General features: G+C 35.1%; 1 protein-coding gene across 1 annotated transcript; it reads right to left on the reverse strand.

Annotated features, from left to right (window-relative positions):
* Positions 1-18,358: 18,358 nt before the first annotated feature.
* LOC149146581 (putative disease resistance protein At5g63020) lies at positions 18,359-21,452 on the reverse strand. Its single transcript, XM_089452812.1, has one exon. It carries the CDS (start codon positions 21,392-21,394, stop codon positions 18,359-18,361), a length of 3,036 nt encoding a protein of 1,011 aa, XP_089308938.1. The 5' UTR covers positions 21,395-21,452.
* Positions 21,453-22,110: the final 658 nt, after the last annotated feature.

Raw genomic sequence — 22,110 nt, forward strand, 5'->3', positions numbered from 1 at the left:
CAATACCATGGATGGAAAACCATCATGCCCAAAACAATGTGTGAAATCCATGCAAAAAACCACTTGGGTGCAAAACCCATTGCTTGAGTACTTCACCCACAAAGCCCTTTTGTGGGACAACTTCTCACAAACCCAACACCTAGGGTTGTGGAGCACCTCCCAAGCTACACAAATCAACAATATAATCGATAAAAAGAATGAGATAATGATTAATCAAAGAATATTCAAGTATATAAAGCTTAATGAGCCCAATTATTATTAAATTATAAGACATTCTTTCTTAATTTTGTGTCTACTAGGTCATTACTCAAGCTAATCAATGATAATGATTAGGTCTCAAAGGTCAATTCAAACTGTTTATGATCATAACCCTAAGTAGTTTATGGTGGAGATTCATTTACCAATAAGAAGTTAGTATGTAAGGTAGAATTAATACTCAAAGAGATTTTTAAAGAGGGAGATGGTGAAGTAAAGATTCGTATGAGTATCCTGTTTTTTTTCTTGGTGTTCCTACACTACCAAAGACAATGTAGTCATATTGACATTATAGGCCTTTCTTTGCTGCAAGTGAGCATCCTTAGCCCTGGCGAAGATACCCTCTTTCCTATTGTGGGAAATGTGAACATACAATATTATGAATTTATGTTAAATTGAGATGTTTACACACTAGGCCTTACCCTAATACCATAGACATTGCTCCCCTGTTAGTGAGCAACCATAATCCTAGCAAATTTGTTAGGATATCCTGATTATATGTGTGGTATCTTCTTTATTATAGCATAGAGGGATGATGTCTAATAATGAAAATAAGATGGCATACTCACATCATTAGTGTATATTTTAACCTTGTACATACATTACCTGCACACGAATTCTAAAAACAGTGTAGGTTTTAACCTTGTACATACATTACCTGCATACGAATTCTAAAAACAGAAAATAAGCAATGAGGAGAGCATAAAACATAAACAAGATATACACAAAGATTTCCCCCTAGATCCCAAAAATGGGACTACCAGATTGATTTTTCGTTATGTTCCTTTCAATGTTACAATACATATATATACATGTCGAAGCTGTTATCGGGAAATCTAGTGTCTATGCAGAGCTGCTAGTCCCACTAAGATGGGTAGCTATCTTAGAAACAAACAGATTAAAGTTACTTTCGTTTTCCTTTACGAGAAGTAGATAGGAGAGGAGAAAAGAATACCAACCTCAATATTTTGCTCGGTTCCTTGCTTGTTCCTTCTCCTCTCTGACAGATCTTTTCCGCTCTTTCCTTGATCACTCTGCTTCAAAGAGTACCTGTAAAGTCAAAGCAGCATAATACCTTCAAAGTGTAGAGATCTACAATCATAAACAATATAGGACCAGATATATATTGACCACACAAATGCACATATTATCAGACATACAAGAACGTGGAGGAAAACTTGAATAGCTTTATTGATGTAAAGATTAGAAGAGAGGATTACAACCCATTGATTTGACCCAACGTCATCCTCCCAGCATGAAAGCCCTTCTTCACCTCATGAAAAGCTTAGATCACCCAACACTATGATATTCCACCAGGAAACTTCCTTACAAGATACAAGATTCCAGCCTCTGGATCTCTGGGATGAGGGATCCATATATAGATGATTGCAGGGGGGTGAGTCAGCTTCTGGGATTTTGATTAGTGTCTTCTCTCTGATAGTTCTTGATTCCACTTGGAGATTGATGATCTCTTACTCATCCCTGGGCGAATTCAGAGAGGCAAGTGTCACAAGAGAAGTTTCTGGAAGATTCCATGATCATCCACCTTGCAAACTGTCTCTGCCATTTGTCTACTCTCGCCCATCGCACCCTATAGAAGGGCTTTTCAGTATGCATCGCACTTTTTGCACTGAGTAGGTGAGATGCATCGTACCCTTAGCACTGAGCAATCTGTATGGTCCAGTTTTGACCAGTTCTGAGCAGTTTTCTGTGGAGAACTTCTGGGAGATGATGTAATCAACTGACCTTGTTCCTTTAGGGCATGAAACAACACTTTTAGGGACTCAGAAGCCCTTGGTTTATGGACATATGTGATTGGGGTTGCAGTGCCCAAATATGTCTATAACAGAAGCATCCATAAATCCCAATCCATTAACCCTGGATTAGAACATAAACATAATTCCCTTGACCGGATCTACAAAATACCATGGATGGAAAACCATCATGCCCAAAACCATGTGCGAAATCCATGCAAAAAACCATAGGTAGGTCCTCCCACCTAATATAGGGTTGAAAAAAATTTCCCAAGGCGCTGCCCCAGACCCTGTACAAGGGGTGCTACCGCCCCCCTTCATACCTGCCAACAAGGGGGATACCGTCCCCCTTGTCACCCACCGACAGTGCCCACCGCAGCATACAAGGAGGGGCTACATCCCCCACTATGCCACCCCCCGCCCCCCCCGCATGGGGTAGTCTTGCAAAGAATATAACACAACCAAAAAGTTAAGATACTTTGCCAAGATATCCTAATTATATGTTTGGTATCTTCTTTATTATAGCATAGAGGGATGATGTCTAATAATGAAAATAATATGGTATACTCATGTCATTAGGATTTATCATTAAGGTTGTTAATCTCTCACAGTTTCAACACTACCCAAGGATAAACTAGTTATATTTTATGGTATAGGTGTATGTAAAACTTTGATTTGACTGAAAGTGGTAAGTTAGAATCGAGTATCTAAGCATTTTTTTAGAATATGGTTACCAAAAGTAAATCCTCTTTCAACCTATTGGCATGAACAAAATATCTTTAAGGACATTTCCCTAAACACATCATGACAATTAATACTAACTTGGGTTCATCGATCAATAGACCATTCCTATAAATATCAATTAAGGCGTTTAAGATACAAGGGTTCCATCTATATTCATTCTAACTTCTATAGCCGTAAATTATACGTGATCAAAATTTTAAAGAGGTAAATTTATGTACAATCCGTATACATTTTATGGTTTCAATAGAAAACTTATTCAAAGAAATCAAATAGCCAATAAGACAAAGTTAGAATCTTACAAATTTCATACCTCTTACCTTGATGCTTCATGCTTATCGAGAATAGTGATATGTTAAGTTTCTACGAAAAAGAGGAAGATATATCTTTCAACATGTTTACCAAAAATAAGTCAACGTCTGGGTGATAATATATTGATACTTTTTAAAAACCTTGTCCATCCAATCCTCCACAAATTCATAGTCCTTTGTGTGAATGTTCAGTTGATAAGGCCTTTGTGACATAAAGATATATGTGGCAAGTTCATGATGTATTTCCATGCCACAACTATATGAAATTGTACCAAAGTTAATCATATGACAACTTATATCCTTTTGAAATTCTCTCATATAGAAACATGGATATAAATCTATGATATAATCATCCCGAAGAGGCACACAAAATACCTCAATTACCTTATCATCACAACTCTTATTAGTTCCATTTTTTGTTTACAATGACTAATTGAAATATAAAAGAGTTGGAAATTTACATCAAATGAAAGTAGGAGTTTTTGAAACCATACTCCTAATAAAAAATTGTATGTTAGATCTTGCATATATATCTTCAAGGAAGCATTTAACTCGAATATATGCAAATATTGTTCACCTAAATGTATTCCTTTGATATCCCAAGTATTGTTGAATTTGATTATGATTATCATAGATGACAACAATGTTGTGTGGTAGATTTTGGATATATCATAATGGTAAGAATGTGTAAAGGTGTTGAAAATATCATTATGACGTATAGAACCATGTGCATTAGTATAAATTTTCTTGTATCTCAAACTATTTAAGGAATGATTCAGAATTTAAACTTTCTCCAATAAGGGTTGAACATTGATATGCAAAAGATTAGACATGCATACCTTTCCGAAAGACACTCTAAGAACATTTTCAAGAGTGTGAAGTTAAACTATTACTTCCAACACCTTCATGGGTGGATTAATGATAAAAATTTATATTCATCCTTTTTCAACATCAATTAAAATTGTGTTTTTGTATGCATGCATAAATTTTATGGTATTATTAGGGTGTTGATCCATAAATGATAAAGTAAAGAATTGTATATCATTTGACATAGAATTTTGAGATAGGTCGTTTGTAGTTCTATTTACTAGAATATTTTTGGAAGATTTATTGTTAATGACAATGTGTTTATCAATATCCTTAAATTTTGTATTCATAACATTTAAGAGAGAAATCATATCTTCAATTTGTTTCATAAAAGGTTGAGTATATATTTTTAAGAAATATGAACAAGATTCACTTGAAGGTGCTTCATATTCTTTAGATAATTCTTGATCACAAACCTCTAAAGAACCTTCTACATACTAATTTCCTTGCATATTATGATCTTCACATGGTTGTTATAAGAAATGGAAAAATCAAGATGGCCAGATTCACCATCCTTTGCATAACTATCATATATAGGCTCATGACTAGGAAAGTTGAAGAGTGTTAAGTCAATAACATGCTTATGTTCATTATGATTATAAGTATCAAAGGGATCATAGTTGCACAATGATTGTAAATTTTCACTTGTAAATGAACTATCATCCATTTAAGGATTGTGACAAGGAGTTAATTCTTCTTTTTCATATTTATCATATTATGGTAACTGTTTAAGTTAACCAACATGAAGATCAAATGAAAAAAAAATTAGCGCTATTTAAGACATCATCACATACTGCTACTTCTATAGAAGATGATTGAAAGACCGAACCACTTGTTTGAAAATTCTTCATCAGTTGATTGTTGATGGGAATATTCATGAATGTATAACGTTGATTCTTCCTAATCTTACGTATAGGATGTAACATCTTCTTCAAACTTGGTTTCTTCAAAAAGAAATTATACTACTATTAGGAAAATGATATAGAGATAAACCAAATTCAACATTAGTTCGAAGGTTTTGAGATTCTTCATAACACAAATGTACTCTTAATATTTTGTTAGAATAGAAGGATTTTCTTGGTAATTAAATCTAGATATTATGATGTCCTGTTTAGTGAAACATTTAATTGGTAGAGAAAGAGAGGATAAATATGTTTCCTTAAAATCATCAAGTTTATATGCATCTTGCAAACTTCCAATTTCAAATTCTTCATCACTAAGATAATGTTTACTTTCTTGAAACCTTAGATAAGCATTATCACAATGTCCATTCAAATTGCAATTATTTTCAAGGAGTAATAAGATATGATACATCCTTTTATAATATGTATGAAATATAAAATGAAAATCTCTTAAGGAAAAGATGTTGACAGGAGCCTAAAATATCTTAAGGAAAAGATGTTGATAGGAGGATGGCTCCTGTTCCATTGCCTAACATCTACCTCTAGAGACAACATGAATAATTTCAAAAGGATGACTTCACAATAAATCCTAATTTTATGAATGCAACAATGTAATTCAATAAAATGTTGAGTAGGTCCATCATCATTATCTTCTTGAAATTGAGGAAGATATTTATCCCACATGTCTATGTTAGGTATAGCATTGGGAAAACCAGGTATGTTAGATATATCCAGAGGAGAAAATTATGTAGCTACCCAAATAATCATTGAATTAGCACAAACAATACATATAAACTAAAGAGTCTCTAGAAAAAAAATAAGAAAAAAAAACAAATATTTTCTTGGAAATTACCATGTGTGTGTTGTGGTGTTCCTATTTAGCTCTAGGTCGCAGGTTTAATCACCTTCCATACCCTAGGGAAAATAAGTATTTTCACTACAATCCCAGCAACAACACCAAAAGGGGTGATGTTCCCTGGATTAAACCCATCAAGGGTCATTGCCAAGGCATCCAATCGAAATTTACAAAACTTCCTTGCTTTAGGTCTTAGGTTGGCCCCTTAGACGAGAGGGGGTATCCCTCGACATGCCAGAAATGATAATTGTCCCACATTACTTTAGAATAATTGTTTAAAGTATTAGACTACTGAATTAATGATGATAAGTAAGATAATTATTTTTAAATAATACAATGAAGATAATAACACTTGAATTAAAACATGTTAATTGAAAAATGTCCAATATCAATGATGGGAGTCTATAGTGTGAGAAATTTAGAGGAGAGAATTTCGATGTCAATGTTGGATGAAGTTGTGTTTTAATGGTGTTACATAAAAAGTTTATTTTTACTAAAAAGGCTTTAATTATGTTATATTTCTTTTTAAATGGTTTACAATGATAGTAATTTAAATAAAATTTATGTATTTATGCCTCAAAATCTATAAACAATACTTTTTGTTGAATTGTAATCTCATTCAAGAAAAAGAAAAGTTGCTTGATTAGAACTCATCCAAGTAAGCACATCCAATGTATATTTTGATTTCTCTCAAAATAATAAAAATAAGTTTTTCTTAATATCATTTTTTTTATATCACATATTATAAATTAGTGAGAAAACTATCATAGAAATTATTGAAATACTTTAAAGAAAATAAAATTTTAAATATATTTAAACCACATAAATTATTAATAATAATTTTTAAAATATAAATTAAAAAATTAAAAAAACAACCTCCATTAAATTTAAATAAGTGAATGTTTAAAATTAACATTCCCATTATTAAAATTTATTAATTTTTTTTACATAAAAAAACATTTAAATTTAAAAAATATTAATATTACAATGACTTTTATATGACATATAAAGTAAATCAACAATTAATCATTATTATATATTAATATTATTCACTAAAAGAAAATATTACAACAGTTTTATCCTCATCTTCCCAATCTATTTTGTTTGACTTGAATAATTTTTCTATCATAGATAAAGTAAATCAATTTTTTTTCATAGTATTTATTGATAACCAAAAAAATTACTTAAGATGTTGCATAAATCCACTTTACCACATACATAATGAAAATTAGCATTAACAATTTTACAAAAAAAAAAATGTACTTTACATTAAAAACAGATGATGAAATACTATATACATATGTGAAATTTGAATAAAGTTACTAAAATATAGAAATTAGAGTCTCTTACAGAGTTGACAAAATAAACACAGTAAATCAACAATTAATATCACTATATATTTACATCATTTACTAACTAAAAAGCTCAGATAATACAATACTTTTATCCTCATCTGCCCAATCTAATTTGTTTAACCTAAATAACTTTTCCATTAATCTAGGTAATCTCCTTAACAATGGGAAAAAGCTTATCACCACCCTTTCCAGCATTGGCGTAGCTTCTTCATTCCACACACCACTTGATCCTGTGATGCTTTCTAACGCTTTTAACCTGAATAGATACAATTGCTCTAACATTGGGAAATCACCATTTCCAATATCCAACTCTTTTAAGATATCACAGTCCTCTATGTTTAATACCTTTAAATTGGGTAGCCTCATTCCCAATGGAAATTTCTTCAACGATGGGCAGCTATCTATTGTCAACTCTTGGAGTGTGGACATGGATGCTTCATTCCAGATGTTTGATGGTCCTCAGATACTCTCTAACTGCTCCTAACTGCTCCAAACTGTTGTTCAACACATACAAGAACAACCCTCTATCCCTAGAAAATATTTAATTAGCAAGACATACAACATACGTCAAACTGAAGTATTCTTCACCTTTACTAGGCCTCGGTCCTATAGCATATGACTAAGGGTTTCTGGCCTTGGTTAGGGCATATGTACAACTATACGTTAACCCTTTCTTGGATTCAAACCCTCTTCATTTATAGTGGTGTCTTCTCTGTTCAACCTCCTATCTTCTGCACTATACTACAAGGTAATCGACCATCAACTTTACGTCCACCATAGGTCATGCAAGCTCATGAATAGGGCTCAACGCTCCTCGATGACACAAAGATGTTCTGCGGCTTGAACACAAGGAATTATCCATGATCTTATGCGCAAAATTTCCTTTACAATTTATCCATCATCTTCTCTAACTCAGCCTATCCAAAAACACAAGAAGGATGCCAAAGTTGTCCTCCTTTCACTTCATATATGCTCCTATAGGCTCGTGGACTTCCTCAAATGTCTTTCACCTTGAATATATGCTCTTGGATGGTGATCAAATGAGACCAAAAACACTCTTATTTATACCATTCCATGGTGCAATGACTAGCCCTCCAAACGACACATTTCAAGCATAGCCGACATGAAAATCAAATAATTAACCCCACTCATATAAATAAGAAATCATTTTTTCTCATTTGATCAACGCCTCCATAGTTTCCTTAGGTCGCCTTATCTCCTTTAAGGGTGCGCCACTTGAGACAATGAACAAACCATCAAAAATTCCACTTAGTTTCGTGCCCACAACTTTGGGTGCAAACCCATTGCTTGAGTACTTCACCCACAAAGCCCTTTTGTGGGACAAATTCTCACAAAACCAACACCTAGGGTTTTGGAGCACCTCCAAAGCTACACAAATCAACAATATAATTGATAAAAAGAATGGGATAATGATTAATCACATAATGTTAAAGTATATAAATATTAATGAGCCGAATTGTTATTAAATTATAAGACATTCTTTCTTTATTTTCAGTCTACTAGGTCATTACTCAAGCTAATCAATGATAATGATTAGGTCTCAGAGGTCGATTAGTCTCAAAGGTCAATTCAAATTGTTTATGATCATAACTCTAAGTAGTTTATGGTGGAGATTCATTTACCCATAAGAAGTTAGTATGTAAGGTAAAATTAATCCTCAGAGATATTTTTAAAGAGTGAGATGGTGAAGTAAATATTTGTATCAGTGCCCTCTTTTTCTTCTTGGTGTTCCTACACTACCAAAGAGAATCCATAGCCAATGGTGTAGTCATCTTGACATCATAGGTCTTTCTTCACTGTTAGTGAGCATCCTTAGCCTTGACGAAGATATCCTCTTTCCTATTTTGGGAAATGTGAGCATACAATAATATGAATTTTTGTTAAATTGAGACATTTACACACTAGGCCTTACCCTAATATCATAGGCATTGCTCCACTTTTAGTGAGAAACCATAATCCTAACAAAGTTGGTAGGATATCCTGATTATATGTGTGGTATCTTCTTTATTATAGCATAGAGGGATGATGTCTAATAATGAAAATAAGATGGAATACTCACGTCATTAGGATTTATCGTTAAGGTTTTTAATCTCTCACAGTTTCAACACTACCCAAACATCAACTAGTTATATTTTATGTTATAGGTGTTGTAGGTTTTAACCCCGTACATAAAATACCTGCATACGAATTCTAAAACACAAAAAATAAACAATGCGAGAGGAAAACACATAAAACACATATACACAGAGATTTTCCCCTAGATTCCAAAACCAGGACTACTAGCTTGATTTTTCATTATTGTTCCTTTCAATGTTACAATACATATTTATACATGTTGAAGCATCCAATACCATGGACCAAAAATCATCACGTCCAAAACCATGGACCGAAAACCATCACGTCCAAAACCATGTGTGAAAATTAATGCACAAAACCATAGGTAGGTCCGCCCAACTTAATATAGGGTCCAAAAACAAAATTTTCCAGGGCGCTACCCGGGACCCCATAGAGTGGGGTTACCTGCACCCCTCAAACTCCCTGTGACTCCCCCCGCTATGCAATCGGCGCAACGAACAAGGGTCTCCGCCCCCCTTCTAACCCCTCGGTTAACTACGTGGGCTAGTCGTGGAAAGAATATAACACAACCCAACATTCTCCCACTTGTTGTTTTCTTTCCACAGGGGGCCACAAGAGAGCTTAGTCATTTATCCAGCCCTGCAATGCCCATTGTTTCTCTACACCAAGAGAACTTCTCAGAGATCACAGATTTTGTCAATGCATCTACAGTATTCTTCAAAGTGTCCACCTTTACCAACAACACCTTTTTGTCTTCTATCATATCCCTCACAAAGTGATACTGAACATCAATGTGCTTTGTCTTTGAATGATATGCAGGGTTCTTTGCCAAGAAAATTGCTCTTTGGATGTCACAGTCTATCCTTATAACTCCCAGTACTAACCCCATACTTGAACACAATCTCTGCATCCAAACTGCTTCCTTGCTTGCATGAGTGGCTACCATGTATTCTGCCTCTGTAGTTGATAGTGCCACTACAGATTGTTTCTTACTCATCCAACTGACTGCACCTCCAACTAGGTTAAACACATACCCACTTGTAGATATTCTTTGATCCAGATCTCCAGCCTAGTCTGCATCAACAAAGCCACGAATATCCAACACTCTGTCCATTCCTGGTCTTCCTTGGTAGCACAAACCATAATCATTAGTGCCACGCAAATACCTGAAAACCTGCTTCACTGTTGTCCAGTGCTCCTTCCCTGGTTTTGACATAAACCTGCTCAATACTCCCACTGTATGTGTAATGTCTGGTCTAGTATAAACCATCGCATACATCAGGCTACGGACTACACTTGCATATGGAACACGGGACATGTCCTCTTCCTCGTCTTGTGTCTTGGGACACTATTTCGCAGATAACTTTACACCTACAGGAATAGGAACCTTCACTGGTTTACTATCCTGCATATTAAACCTCTGCAATATTGTCTCGACATACTTCCTCTGGTTTAAGCAAAGCTTCCTCTTTGTCTGATCTCTTTTAATTTCCATGCCCAAAATATAGTTTGCAGCACCAAGATCTTTCATGTCGAATTTGGAGGACAAATGGGTCTTCAAATCCTAGATAATTTCTTTGTCATTTCCAACCAGCGACGTATCATCCACATACAAGACCAAATAAATAACATGGTCACCAATTAATTTAAAATACACACTGATTAATTAATGTAGGTTTTAACCCCGTACAAAAATTACCTGCATACGAATTCTAAAACACAGAAAATAAACAATGCGAGATCATAACACATAAAACACATATATACAGAGATTTTCCCCTGCATCCCAAAACCGGGACTACCAGTGTGATTTTTCATTATGTTCCTTTCAATGTTACAATACATATTTATACATGCCGAAGCATCCAATACCATGGACCGAAAACCATCGCGTCCAATACCATGGACCGAAAACCATCGCGTCCAAAAAACATGTGCGAAAATCATGCACAAAACCATAGGTGGGTCCGCCCAACCTAACATAGGGTCCAAAACCAAAATTTTCCAGGGCGCTACCCCAAAGCCCATAAGGTCGGGTTACGGGTGCCCTTCAAACCCCTTGTTAACTACATGGAAAGAATATAACACAACCCAACAAAATGGGTCTTCAAATCCTGGATAATTTCTTTGTCATTTCTAACCAGCAAAGTATCATCCACATACAAGACCAGATAAATAACACAGCCACCAATTAATTTAAAATACACACAGTGATCTTCTTTGCTTTTGGTGAAGCCAAGTCCCCCTATAAATGTATTAAATTTCTGATACCACATCCTTGGTGATTGTTTTAACCAATACAGAGACTTCTTTAACTTGCATACCAATTCTTTCTTACCCTTCACCGCAAAGCCTTCAGGTTGCTTCATGTAGATCTCCTCTTCCAGATTCCCGTGAATAAATGTTGTCTTCACATCCATCTGTTCTACGTCAAAATCAAAAGCAGCAACAACAGGTAAAAGTAATCTAATAGAAGTTACATTGGCAACAGGAGAAAAAATATCACCAAAATCAATTCCTGGCACCTGGGAATAACCTTTTGCTACCAACCGAGCTTTGTATTTCTCCACCTTTCCTTCTGCATTTGTCTTCTTCTTGAACACCCATTTTCTGCCAATGGGTTTCCTTCCTGACAGCAAATCCACCAGATCCCAAGCCTCATTTTTGTGCAAAGATGCCATTTCATTAACCATGGCATCTTTCCAAAGTTTTCCATCCTCTGAATCTACTGCTTCCTTCACAGTTCTGGGATCATCATCAGTAATAGATAAACCAAAATTTGAATAGAAAGTAGATGGACTATACCTTTCTGGCTTCCTACTTTCTTGAATTGATCTTCTCACACCCGGAGTTGGAACTTCATCTTCTGATTCCTTCTCTATTGTAGAGTCTGATTCTTCCTCCTTTAGCTCAAACTCTATCTTCTCAGGTTCCTTTGGTTGGAATTCATGTTTAATAACATCTTTCACCTCTCTGAACACCACATCTCGGTTGTACACAACCTTCCTTGTTGCTGGGTTCCAAAGCTTATAACCTTTTAAACCATCCTTATACCCAATAAAGATGCACTTTTCAGATTTACTATCCAACTTGGTTCATTTCTCCTTTGGAACATGTACATATGCATCACATCCAAATACCCTCAGATGTGAAAGATAGGGTTTCTTACCATTCCATACCTCTTGTGGAGTCTTATCCTACAACGCTGATGAAGATGATCTGTTGACCAGGTAACATGTTGTCTCCACCACCTCTGCCCAGAATTCCTGTCCTAACCCAGTGCCGCTGAGCATGCTTCTTGCCCTTTCCATCAATGTCTTGTTCATTCTTTTTGCAACTCCATTTTGCTGAGGTGTATATGGAGTAGTCTTCTGTCGTACTATACCACACTTCTTACAGAATTCTTCAAATTCCTTCCTGCAAAACTCTCCATCGTTATCTGTCTTCAGCACCTTTATCTTCTTTTCTGTCTGGTTTTCCACCAGAGCCTTAAATTCTTTAAACATGTTAAAGACTTCATATTTATTCTTAAGGAAATATATCCATGTATTCCTTGAGAAGTCATCTATAAATGATACATAGTACATAGACTTACCCAGTGATGCAACCTTCACAAGTCCAAACACATCACTGTGCACAAGCTCTAATATCTATTTCGCCCTCTTACCACCAGAGGGGAAACTCACCTGATTCTGCTTCCCATATACACAATTTTCACAGAAATCAAAATCCAGAGAGCTATTACTCATACCTTCTACCATACCTTTACCATGAAGTATTCGAAGGTCCTTATCTCCAATATGTCCAAGCCTTTGATCCCATAGCATGGTCTTCTCTCCAGAGACCACTAGATCTTCTGCTCCACTTTCAGGAACCACGGAACTGTTGAACCCATCAACAACAGTGCTACCTTGTAGCTTGTACAGAGTTCCAATTCGAACTCCCCGCATCAATACCAGTGCCCCCTGAACCCTCTTGCAGGTATCCTTCTCGAACACTATTTTTACAACTGCATCATCCAACTTGCTTACAAAAATCAGATTTCTGGCTAATGCTGGAATATGCAGAACACCCAGAAGTGTTCTAACCCTTCCACCTTGCAAATTTAGCTTTACTTTTCCGTGACCAATGATTCTAGCCTTCCTATCATCCCCCAAGAAGACATCACCACCATCATATTTCTCATACTCGCAGAACCACTCTCTATTGGGAGTGAAGTGAAAGGATGCACCTGAGTCAATCAAGCATGCCTCATGATCTACATGTGTACTTGAAGAAGCGAAGTACACATCCCCACCTTAATCTGAAGTGGTTTTTGCCTCTGCAGAAGGAGCATCATCAGATCCCTTTCCTTTATCAGGAGCTTTAGATTTACAGTCCCTTTTATAGTGCCCTTCCTTTCTGCATTTCCAGCACACCACCTTTACAGGTTTTCCTGGAGATTTAGATTAGATTTAGATCTCCCACTCGATGACTTATTTTTGTTTCTATTTTGGGACCGTCCTCGTATAGACAAGGCATCACCATTCTGGCTCTCCATATTTTTCCATCTCATCTCCTCTGTCAGCAAGGATGAGACTATTTCATCAAACTGCAAGGCAGTTGCATTGCTACCTATTGCAATAACCAGACTATCCCACGAATCTGGTAGAGAACACAACAAACTGATGCACTTATCTTCATCTGAAATTTTAATATCGTATTGTGCTCTTTGCCTTCCGATCCAAATTCTTCCATTCTTCATCAGACACTCCCGTTGTTTTAGTACCTGGATCAACTGCAATCCACTGATCTTTATCCACCAACAGATCCTCCATCTTGAGTTTCCATAACTCAAAACTCTGACCATTAAATTTCTCAATCTCTATCTTTCCACTGCTCACCATCTTCTTTCACCACCACAATCGATCCCGCAGATCTCCCACTGAACAGAGTCTACCACAGGCTCGAGTGAAACCCCTCAGCGACAAAGGCATCCCCCTGAAGCCAAAACAGCTCTGATACCAAATGTAGGTTTTAACCCCATATAGAAATTACCTGCATATGAATTCTAAAACACAGAAAATAAACAATGCGAGAGCATAACACATAAAAGACATATACACAGAGATTTTCCCCTGGATCCTAAAATCGAGACTACTAGCTTGATTTTTCATTATTGTTCCTTTCAATTTTACAATACATATTTATACACATCGAAGCATCCAATACCATGGACCGAAAACCATTGCGTCCAAAACCATGGACCAAAAACCATCACGTCCAAAACCATGTGCGAAAAATCATGCACAAAACCATAGGTAGGTCCGCCCAACCTAATATAGGGTCCAAAAACAAAATTTTCCGGGGTGCTGCCCCAGACCCCATAGAGTGGGGTTACCTGCACCCCTCAAACCCCCTATGACTCCCCCCGCTACGCAATCTATGCAACGAAGAGGGGGTTCCTCCTCCCTTCTAACCCCCCCGTTAACTACGTGGGCTAGTCGTGGAAAGAATATAACACAACCCAACAGGTGTATGTAAAGCTTTGAGTTGACTGAATGTGGTTAGTTAGAATAGAGTATTTAAGCCTTTTTTAAGAATATGGTTACCAAAAGTAAATCCCCTTTCAACCTACTGGGATGAACAAAATATCTTTAATGACATTTCCCCAAAATCATCATGACAATTAATACTAAGTGGGGTTCATTCTTGTAAATATCTTAGTTAGAATAGAGTATTTAAGCCTTTTTTAAGAATATGGTTACCAAAAGTAAATTCACTTTCAACATACTGGCATGAACAAAATATCTTTAATGACATTTCCCCAAAATCATCATGACAATTAATACTAAGTGGGGTTCATTCTTGTAAATATCAATTAAGGCATTTAAGATACAATTGTTTCATCTATATTCATTCTAACATCTATAGCCGTAAATTATAAGTGATCAAAATTTTAAAGAGGTAAATTTATGTACAATCCATAGACATTTTATGGTTTCAATAGGAAACTTATTCAAAGAAATCAAATAGCCAAGAAAATCAAGTTATAATCTTACTAATTCCATACCTATTATCTTGATTCTTCATGCTTATCGAGAATAGTGATATGTTAAGTTGCTACGAAAAAGAGGAAGATATATCTTTCAACATGTTTAAAAAAAAAGTCAATGTCTGGGTGATAATATATTGATACTCTTTAAAAACCTTGTCCATCCAATCCTCCACAAATTCATAGTACTTTGTCTGAATGTTCAGCTGATAAGGCCTTTGTGACATAAAGATATTTGTGGCAAGTTCATGATTTATTTCCATGCCACAACTATCTAAAATTGTACCAAAGTTAATCATATGACAACTTAGATCCTTTTGACATTATTTCATATAGAAACATGGAGATAAATATGTGATATAATGATCTCGAAGAGGAAAAAAAAACCTCAATTACCTTATCATCACAACTCTTATTAGTTCCAATTTCTGTTTATAATGACTAATTGAGATATAAAAGAATTGGAAATTTACATCAATGAAAGTAAGAGTTTTTGAAACCATACTCCTAATAAAAACTTGTATGTTAGATCTTGCATATATATCTTCAAGGAAGCATTTTACTTGAATATATGGCAAATATTGTTCACCTAAATGTATTCCTTTGATATCCCAAGAATTGTTTAATTTGATTATGATTATCATAGATGAAAAAATTGTTGCATGGTAGATTTATGGATATATCATAATGATAAGAATGTGTAAAGGTGTTGAAAATATCATTATCACATATAGAACCATGCACATTAGTACAAATTTTCTTGTATCTCAAACTATTTAAGGAATGATTCAGATTTTCAACTTTATCTAATAAGGGTTGAACATTGATATGCAAAAGATTAGACATGCATACCTTTCCAAAAGACACTCTTAAGAACATTTTCAAGAGTGTGAAGTTAAACCATCCCTTCCAACAACTTCATGCGCTGATTGATCATATAAGTTTATATTCATCCTTTTTCAACATCAATTTAAATTGTCTTTTTGTATGCATGCATAAATTGTATGGTGTTATTAGGGTGTTGATCCATAAATGGTAAAGTAACTAATTGTATATAATTTGACGTAGAATTTTGAGATAGGTCGTTTGTAGTTCCATTTACTAGAATATTTTGGGAAGCTTTATTGTTAATGACAATGTGTTTATCAATATCCTTAAATTTTTTATTCATAACATTTAAGAGAACAATCGTATCTTCAATTTGTTTCATAAAAGGTTGAGTATATATTTCCTTAAAATCATCAAGTTTATATGCATCTTGAAAACTTCCAATTTCAAATTCTTCATCACTAACATAATGTTTACTTTCTTGAAACCTGAGATAAGCATTATCACAATGTCCATTCAAATTGCAATTATTTTCAAGGAGTAATAAGATATGATACATCCTTTTATAATATGTATGAAATATAAAATGAAAATCTCTTAAGGAAAAGATGTTGACAAGAGGAAGGCTCCTGCACCATTGCCTAACATCTACCTCTAGAGACAACATGAATAATTTCAAAAGGATGACTTCACAATAAATCTTATTTTTATGAATTCAACCATGTAAGTCAATAAAATGTTGAGTAGGTCCATCATCATTATCTTCTTGAAATTGAGGAATATCTTTATCCCACATGTCTATGTTAGGTATAACATTGGGAAAACAGGTATGTTAGATATGCAGAGAGGAGAAAATTATGTAGCTACCCAAATAATCATTGAAGTAACACAAACAATACAAATAAACTAAAGAGTCTCTAGGAAAAACTAAAAAATAAATAAAATATTTTCTTGGAAATTACCATGTGTGTGTTGTGGTGTTCCTAGGGAAAATAAGCATTTTCACTGCGATTACAACAACAACACCAAAAAGATGATGTTCCCTAGATTAACCCCATCAAGGGTCATTGCCAAGGCATCCAATCGAAGTTTAATGATGGTAAGTAAGATAATTTTTTTAAAATAATACAATGGAGATAATAAACACTCGAATTAAAACATGTTAATTGAAAAATGTTCAATATGAATGATGGGAGTCTATAGTGTAAGAAATTTAGAGGAGAGAATTTCGATGTCAATGTTGGATGAAGTTGCGTTTGTTAACTAGAAAGTTTATTTTTACTAAAAGGTATTTAATGATGTTATATTTCTTTTGAAATGATTTGCAATGATAGTAACTTAAATAAAATTTATGTATTTATGTATCAAAATCTATAAACAATACTTTTTGTTGAATTGTAATCTTGTTCAAGAAAAAATTGCCTTGATTAAAACTCATCCAAATATACATTGATCATCCAAATAAACACATCCAATGTATATTTTGATTTCTCTCAAAATAATAAAATAATGTTTTTTTCTTAATATAGTTCTTTTTATAACGCAAATTATAAATTAATGAGAAAATTATTATGCAAATAATTGAAATACTTTAAAGAAAATAAATTTTTAAAATATATTTAAACCACAAATTATTAATTATAATTTTTCAAAAAAATAAATTAAAAAATTAAAAAAACAACAGCCATTAGATTTAAATATGTGATTGTTTAAAAATAACATTCCCATTATTAAAATTTATTTTAAAAAAATTACATAAAAACATTTAAATTTAAAAAATATTAATTTTTTTCTAACATATAAAGTAAATCAACAAATATAAATATGTGATTGTTTAGAAATAACATTCCCATTATTAAAATTTATTTAAAAAAATTACATAAAGAACATTTGAATTTTAAAAATATTAATTTTTGTATGACAGATAAAGTAAATCAACAATTAATCATTATTATATATTAATATTATTCACTAAATCTTCCTAATCTATTTTGTTTTACTTGAATAATTTTTCTATCATAAATAAAATAAATCAATATTTTATTTTTTTCCATACTTATCTATTAATAACCAAACATATTATATAAGATGTTGTATGGGTCCACTTTACCACATACATAATGGAAACTAACCTTAACCACTTTACAAAAAAATATCTACTTTACATTAAAAACAGACGCTGATACATACATGAAACCTGAATAATGTTATTAGAATATATAGACTAAAGTCTCTTACAGAGCTGACAAAATAAACAAAGTAAATCAACAATTAATCATCACTATATATTTACATTATTTACTCACTAAAAAGCTCAGATAATACAACACTTTCATCCCTACTATATATTTACATTATTTACTCACCAAAAAGCTCAGATAATACAACACTTTCATCCCGATCTTCCCAATCTAATTTGTTTAAACTGAATAACTTTTCCATTGCTCTAGGTAATCTCCTCAACAATGGGCAACCTCTTATCTCCACACTTTCCAGCTTTGAGGTAGCTTCTTCATTCCACACACCACTTGATCCTCTGATGCTCTCTAACTCCTTCAACTCTGCTAGTTTCAATTGCTCTAACATTGGGAAATCACCATTTCCAATGTCCAGCTCTTTTATGCTATCACACTTCAATATGTATAATAGCTCTAAATTGGGTAGCCTCATTCCCAATGGCAATTTCTTCAACAATGGGCATCTGTCTATCACCACCGTTTCCAGCTTTGACGTAGCTTCTTCATTCCACACACCACTTGATCCTGTGATGCTCTCTAACACCTCTAACTCTGCTAGTTCCAATTGCTCTAACATTGGGAAATCACCATTTCCAATGTCCAGCTCTTTTATGCCACACCGCCCTATGTTTAATGCCTTTAAATTGGGTAGCCTCATTTCCAATGGCAATTTCTTCAACGAGAAGCAATTCCATATTTTCAACTTTTGGAGTTTGGACATGGATCCTTCATTCCACACGTTTGATGGTCCTGAGAGACTCTCTAACTTTGATAACTTGACAAGACTCAACACCGTCAACATTGGGAAACTCCGAAGAGAAAGCTCCCTTAGTTCTCTACAGTACTGCAACTCTAATACCTGCAAATTTTGGAACTCGCAATTGGGTAAAGTTACCCCACGATATAAAGTCAACTGAAGCATTTCCACCCTTTCTATTTTTTCTATATTAACACCATCCGACTGGAAGCGTAATGTCAAGTGTTTCATCTCCGTCCAAGTATCAATTGTAACAACATCTCCACCACCATCTGCCTTTACAGGCGCCTTCAACACCCGCATCTTAGTGAGATTTCTGAGATCACCTGCCCTCACGGCATCATTCATATTCCCAACGACCAATCGGTTCAATGAAATGAGTTGACCGATATCATCTGAATTGACCTTCATTTCAGAACAATCATCCAAATTGAGATGCTTTAACATTTTAAGCCCTCTTATTGTACTGGGCAAACCCTTCAACTTATCACAGCCGTGAAGATTGAAAAATTGAAGCGCTGAAAGATTACCAATGCTGTCAGGTAACTTTATCAATTCCTGGCAGTCACTCAAATCAAGGAACTCAAGCAGTCTGAGTTCCCCCACTGATATGGGGGGCAACTCTGTTATACCAGTCGAGGACAGATCCAGAACCCTGAGAGAGATGACGCTGGAGAGAAATGGTTGTCGAACATGCCTCAAACTATTATTTGAGGGCAACAGCAAGCTCACCAGATTTGGACATTTGAGAACAGCAAGCTCCTGAATATCATTGTGGTCAAGTGAAATTCTGTTGCAGTTGCTAATCTCCTTTTCACCGGGAAAATTTGTGAGATGTTGATCCGTGGCAAACAACCAGTGCTCCTCGCTTTGGCCTATATGAATTGCCATGTTCCGGAGGACATCATGGATTTGTATCGTCTTCACATATGCATAATTATAATCAACTTGAACATACTCACCGGGCACAACATACTGGATCAAGCACCTGTTTGCCAGCAGATCCAAGTATTCGTGGCCAACATCCATAAGATCAGTTGTCTCTTTGCCGGTGAGCAAGCCTTCCGCGATCCAAATTTCCACCAGTCTCTCCGCATTAATTTCTTCATCCTCCGGAAAAGCAGCACAGTAGAGAAAACAACACTTTGAGTTACGGTCAGGCAAATCATTATAACTATACCTTAACGTTTTATACAGTTGTGCATTAATTGCCTCGTGAAGCCTTGGAAAATTAGGATCCGCATTTCTCATCAGATTCCTTGCACGACGCCAGTGGTCTTCAGTCTTTTTGGAAGTCATGGCTGCACCAACTACATTTACAGCCAAAGGCAGGCCTTTACATTCCTTGGCAATTTCTCTGGCAATAGCTTCTATCTTTTTGTCGAGAGCAGCGGGGCCATTTTTAAAAGCTTTTTCCTTGAACAGCTCCCACGCTTCGTCTTCGGACAGGGTCTGCATCTTCAAGGATCGCTCCTGTGCCCCCATTGCTGCAATCACCTCTGCGCTGCGAGTAGAGATCAAGACTTTGCTGCCCTTATCGACATTGCCAAAGCTGAAGCCTACTTCATCAAAATCAATGCGCTCCCACAAATCGTCCAGAATTAAAAGAATTTTTTTCTTCTCAAGGGATGCGGACAAACTCATCTTCCGCAGATCATTGTCGAAGCTTTCATCGAATTTCAAATCCAATGCCTTGGCAATGGATCTCTGCAAGTTTCCAGTATTATAATTCTGAGAAACAGTAACCCAGATGACAATCTCAAAGGTACTAACCTTCTGGAAATGGTTATGAATTTTTTTCAGCAGGGAGGTTTTGCCTATCCCGCCCATACCCCACACACCAACCACGCCGTGAGGAGGTTGGGTAAGCCATGTCTGTAGTTGCATCTCAGCATCTTTGATATCTGACCCAACAAGATTTGGGACAGGTTGGAGGAGGACTAGCCGTGACACTGCAGCCGGCAGAAATTGCTCGATATTGGCAACAAATTGAAATTCATCGTGCAGCTCTTTAAATAGGTTATCGAATTTTCTCTTCCATTCTCTACATTCTGTAGAGAGCTTCGGGTAGCAAAGATTCCAGCAATCGAAACACCAACTTCGCCGTTTCTCGATGCGAACGCTGAGTTCTTTGGCCTTTTTTATTTCATCTTCCATCTTCGTTATGCATTTTTCTACAGGATCCTGCAGCACTCTCCGTTCAGCCTGGAATCGAGTGCGCGCATGGCTCAAGTCGGTCTCCATTCTCTTGATATTTGCAATCAGAAGTTCATGGTTTTCTTCCAGATTATAACAATCCTTGAACTGTTGGATGATGAATACTTCAGTGAGGGCATCTACAATTCTCTCGGGCACAGCAACGGCAATGTCGGTGGCAATCTCGGCAATCTCGACGGCCATGTTACAAATATGAAAAACGAGGAATTGGAGACAGGAAAATGGGGCTCTACAAACTGGAAAGGGGAACAAAGGCAGTGTGGTAGAATGGGCGAAGCGATGGTCAACATATATAACCAGACGAAGGCTTTGGCCTTAACCCAGATTCCACATAGAGGCGTAGGCCTACACGACTCTACTGGTCTCAGCTTTTTGAAAGTGGGCCCGGCCCTTAATTGAATTATTGTACTACACTAACTCAACCAACCTGTAGTGAATGTTTTAATTGTTACGTAAGACGAGGAGGCGTATGTTTTAATCATTGTACTCGATTTGTTTGATTAAATTTGAAAGGTGGGGCTTAATTTTATTTGGAAAAGCATATATTTATTTAACTCATTAAAGATGAAAAATTATAAAATAAATTGTATTTCTATTAACTAGTGTATATTAAATGAATTTTTTATAAAAAAATTGCTAAAATAAAATGGTGTCTTTTTAAATCTTTAAAATTTAAAAAGTGACTATATCAAAAAACTATAAAATCTCAATAAAATTTAGTAAATAGGTAATCATTTTTTTCAAATTCTATTAAAAAAAGTAAACATATGTTTCTTCTATTCATTAGATAATCTTCAAAAGTATTTAAATTTACAATCATTGAAAATATCAAATTCTATTAAAAAAAGATAAATCTATGTTTCTTCTATTCATTAAATAATTTTCAAAAAATATTTAAA

This window comes from Pinus tabuliformis, chromosome X (genome assembly GCF_031772625.1).
Source record: "Pinus tabuliformis cultivar Carrire ecotype Pingquan chromosome X, CPIR1, whole genome shotgun sequence".
NCBI classification, from domain to species: domain Eukaryota; kingdom Viridiplantae; phylum Streptophyta; class Pinopsida; order Pinales; family Pinaceae; genus Pinus; species Pinus tabuliformis.

Excerpts from the sequence above, each read along its gene's own strand:
- LOC149146581 (XM_089452812.1), bottom strand. The coding sequence starts at position 21,394 with ATGGCCGTCGAGATTGCCGAGATTGCCACCGACATTGCCGTTGCTGTG.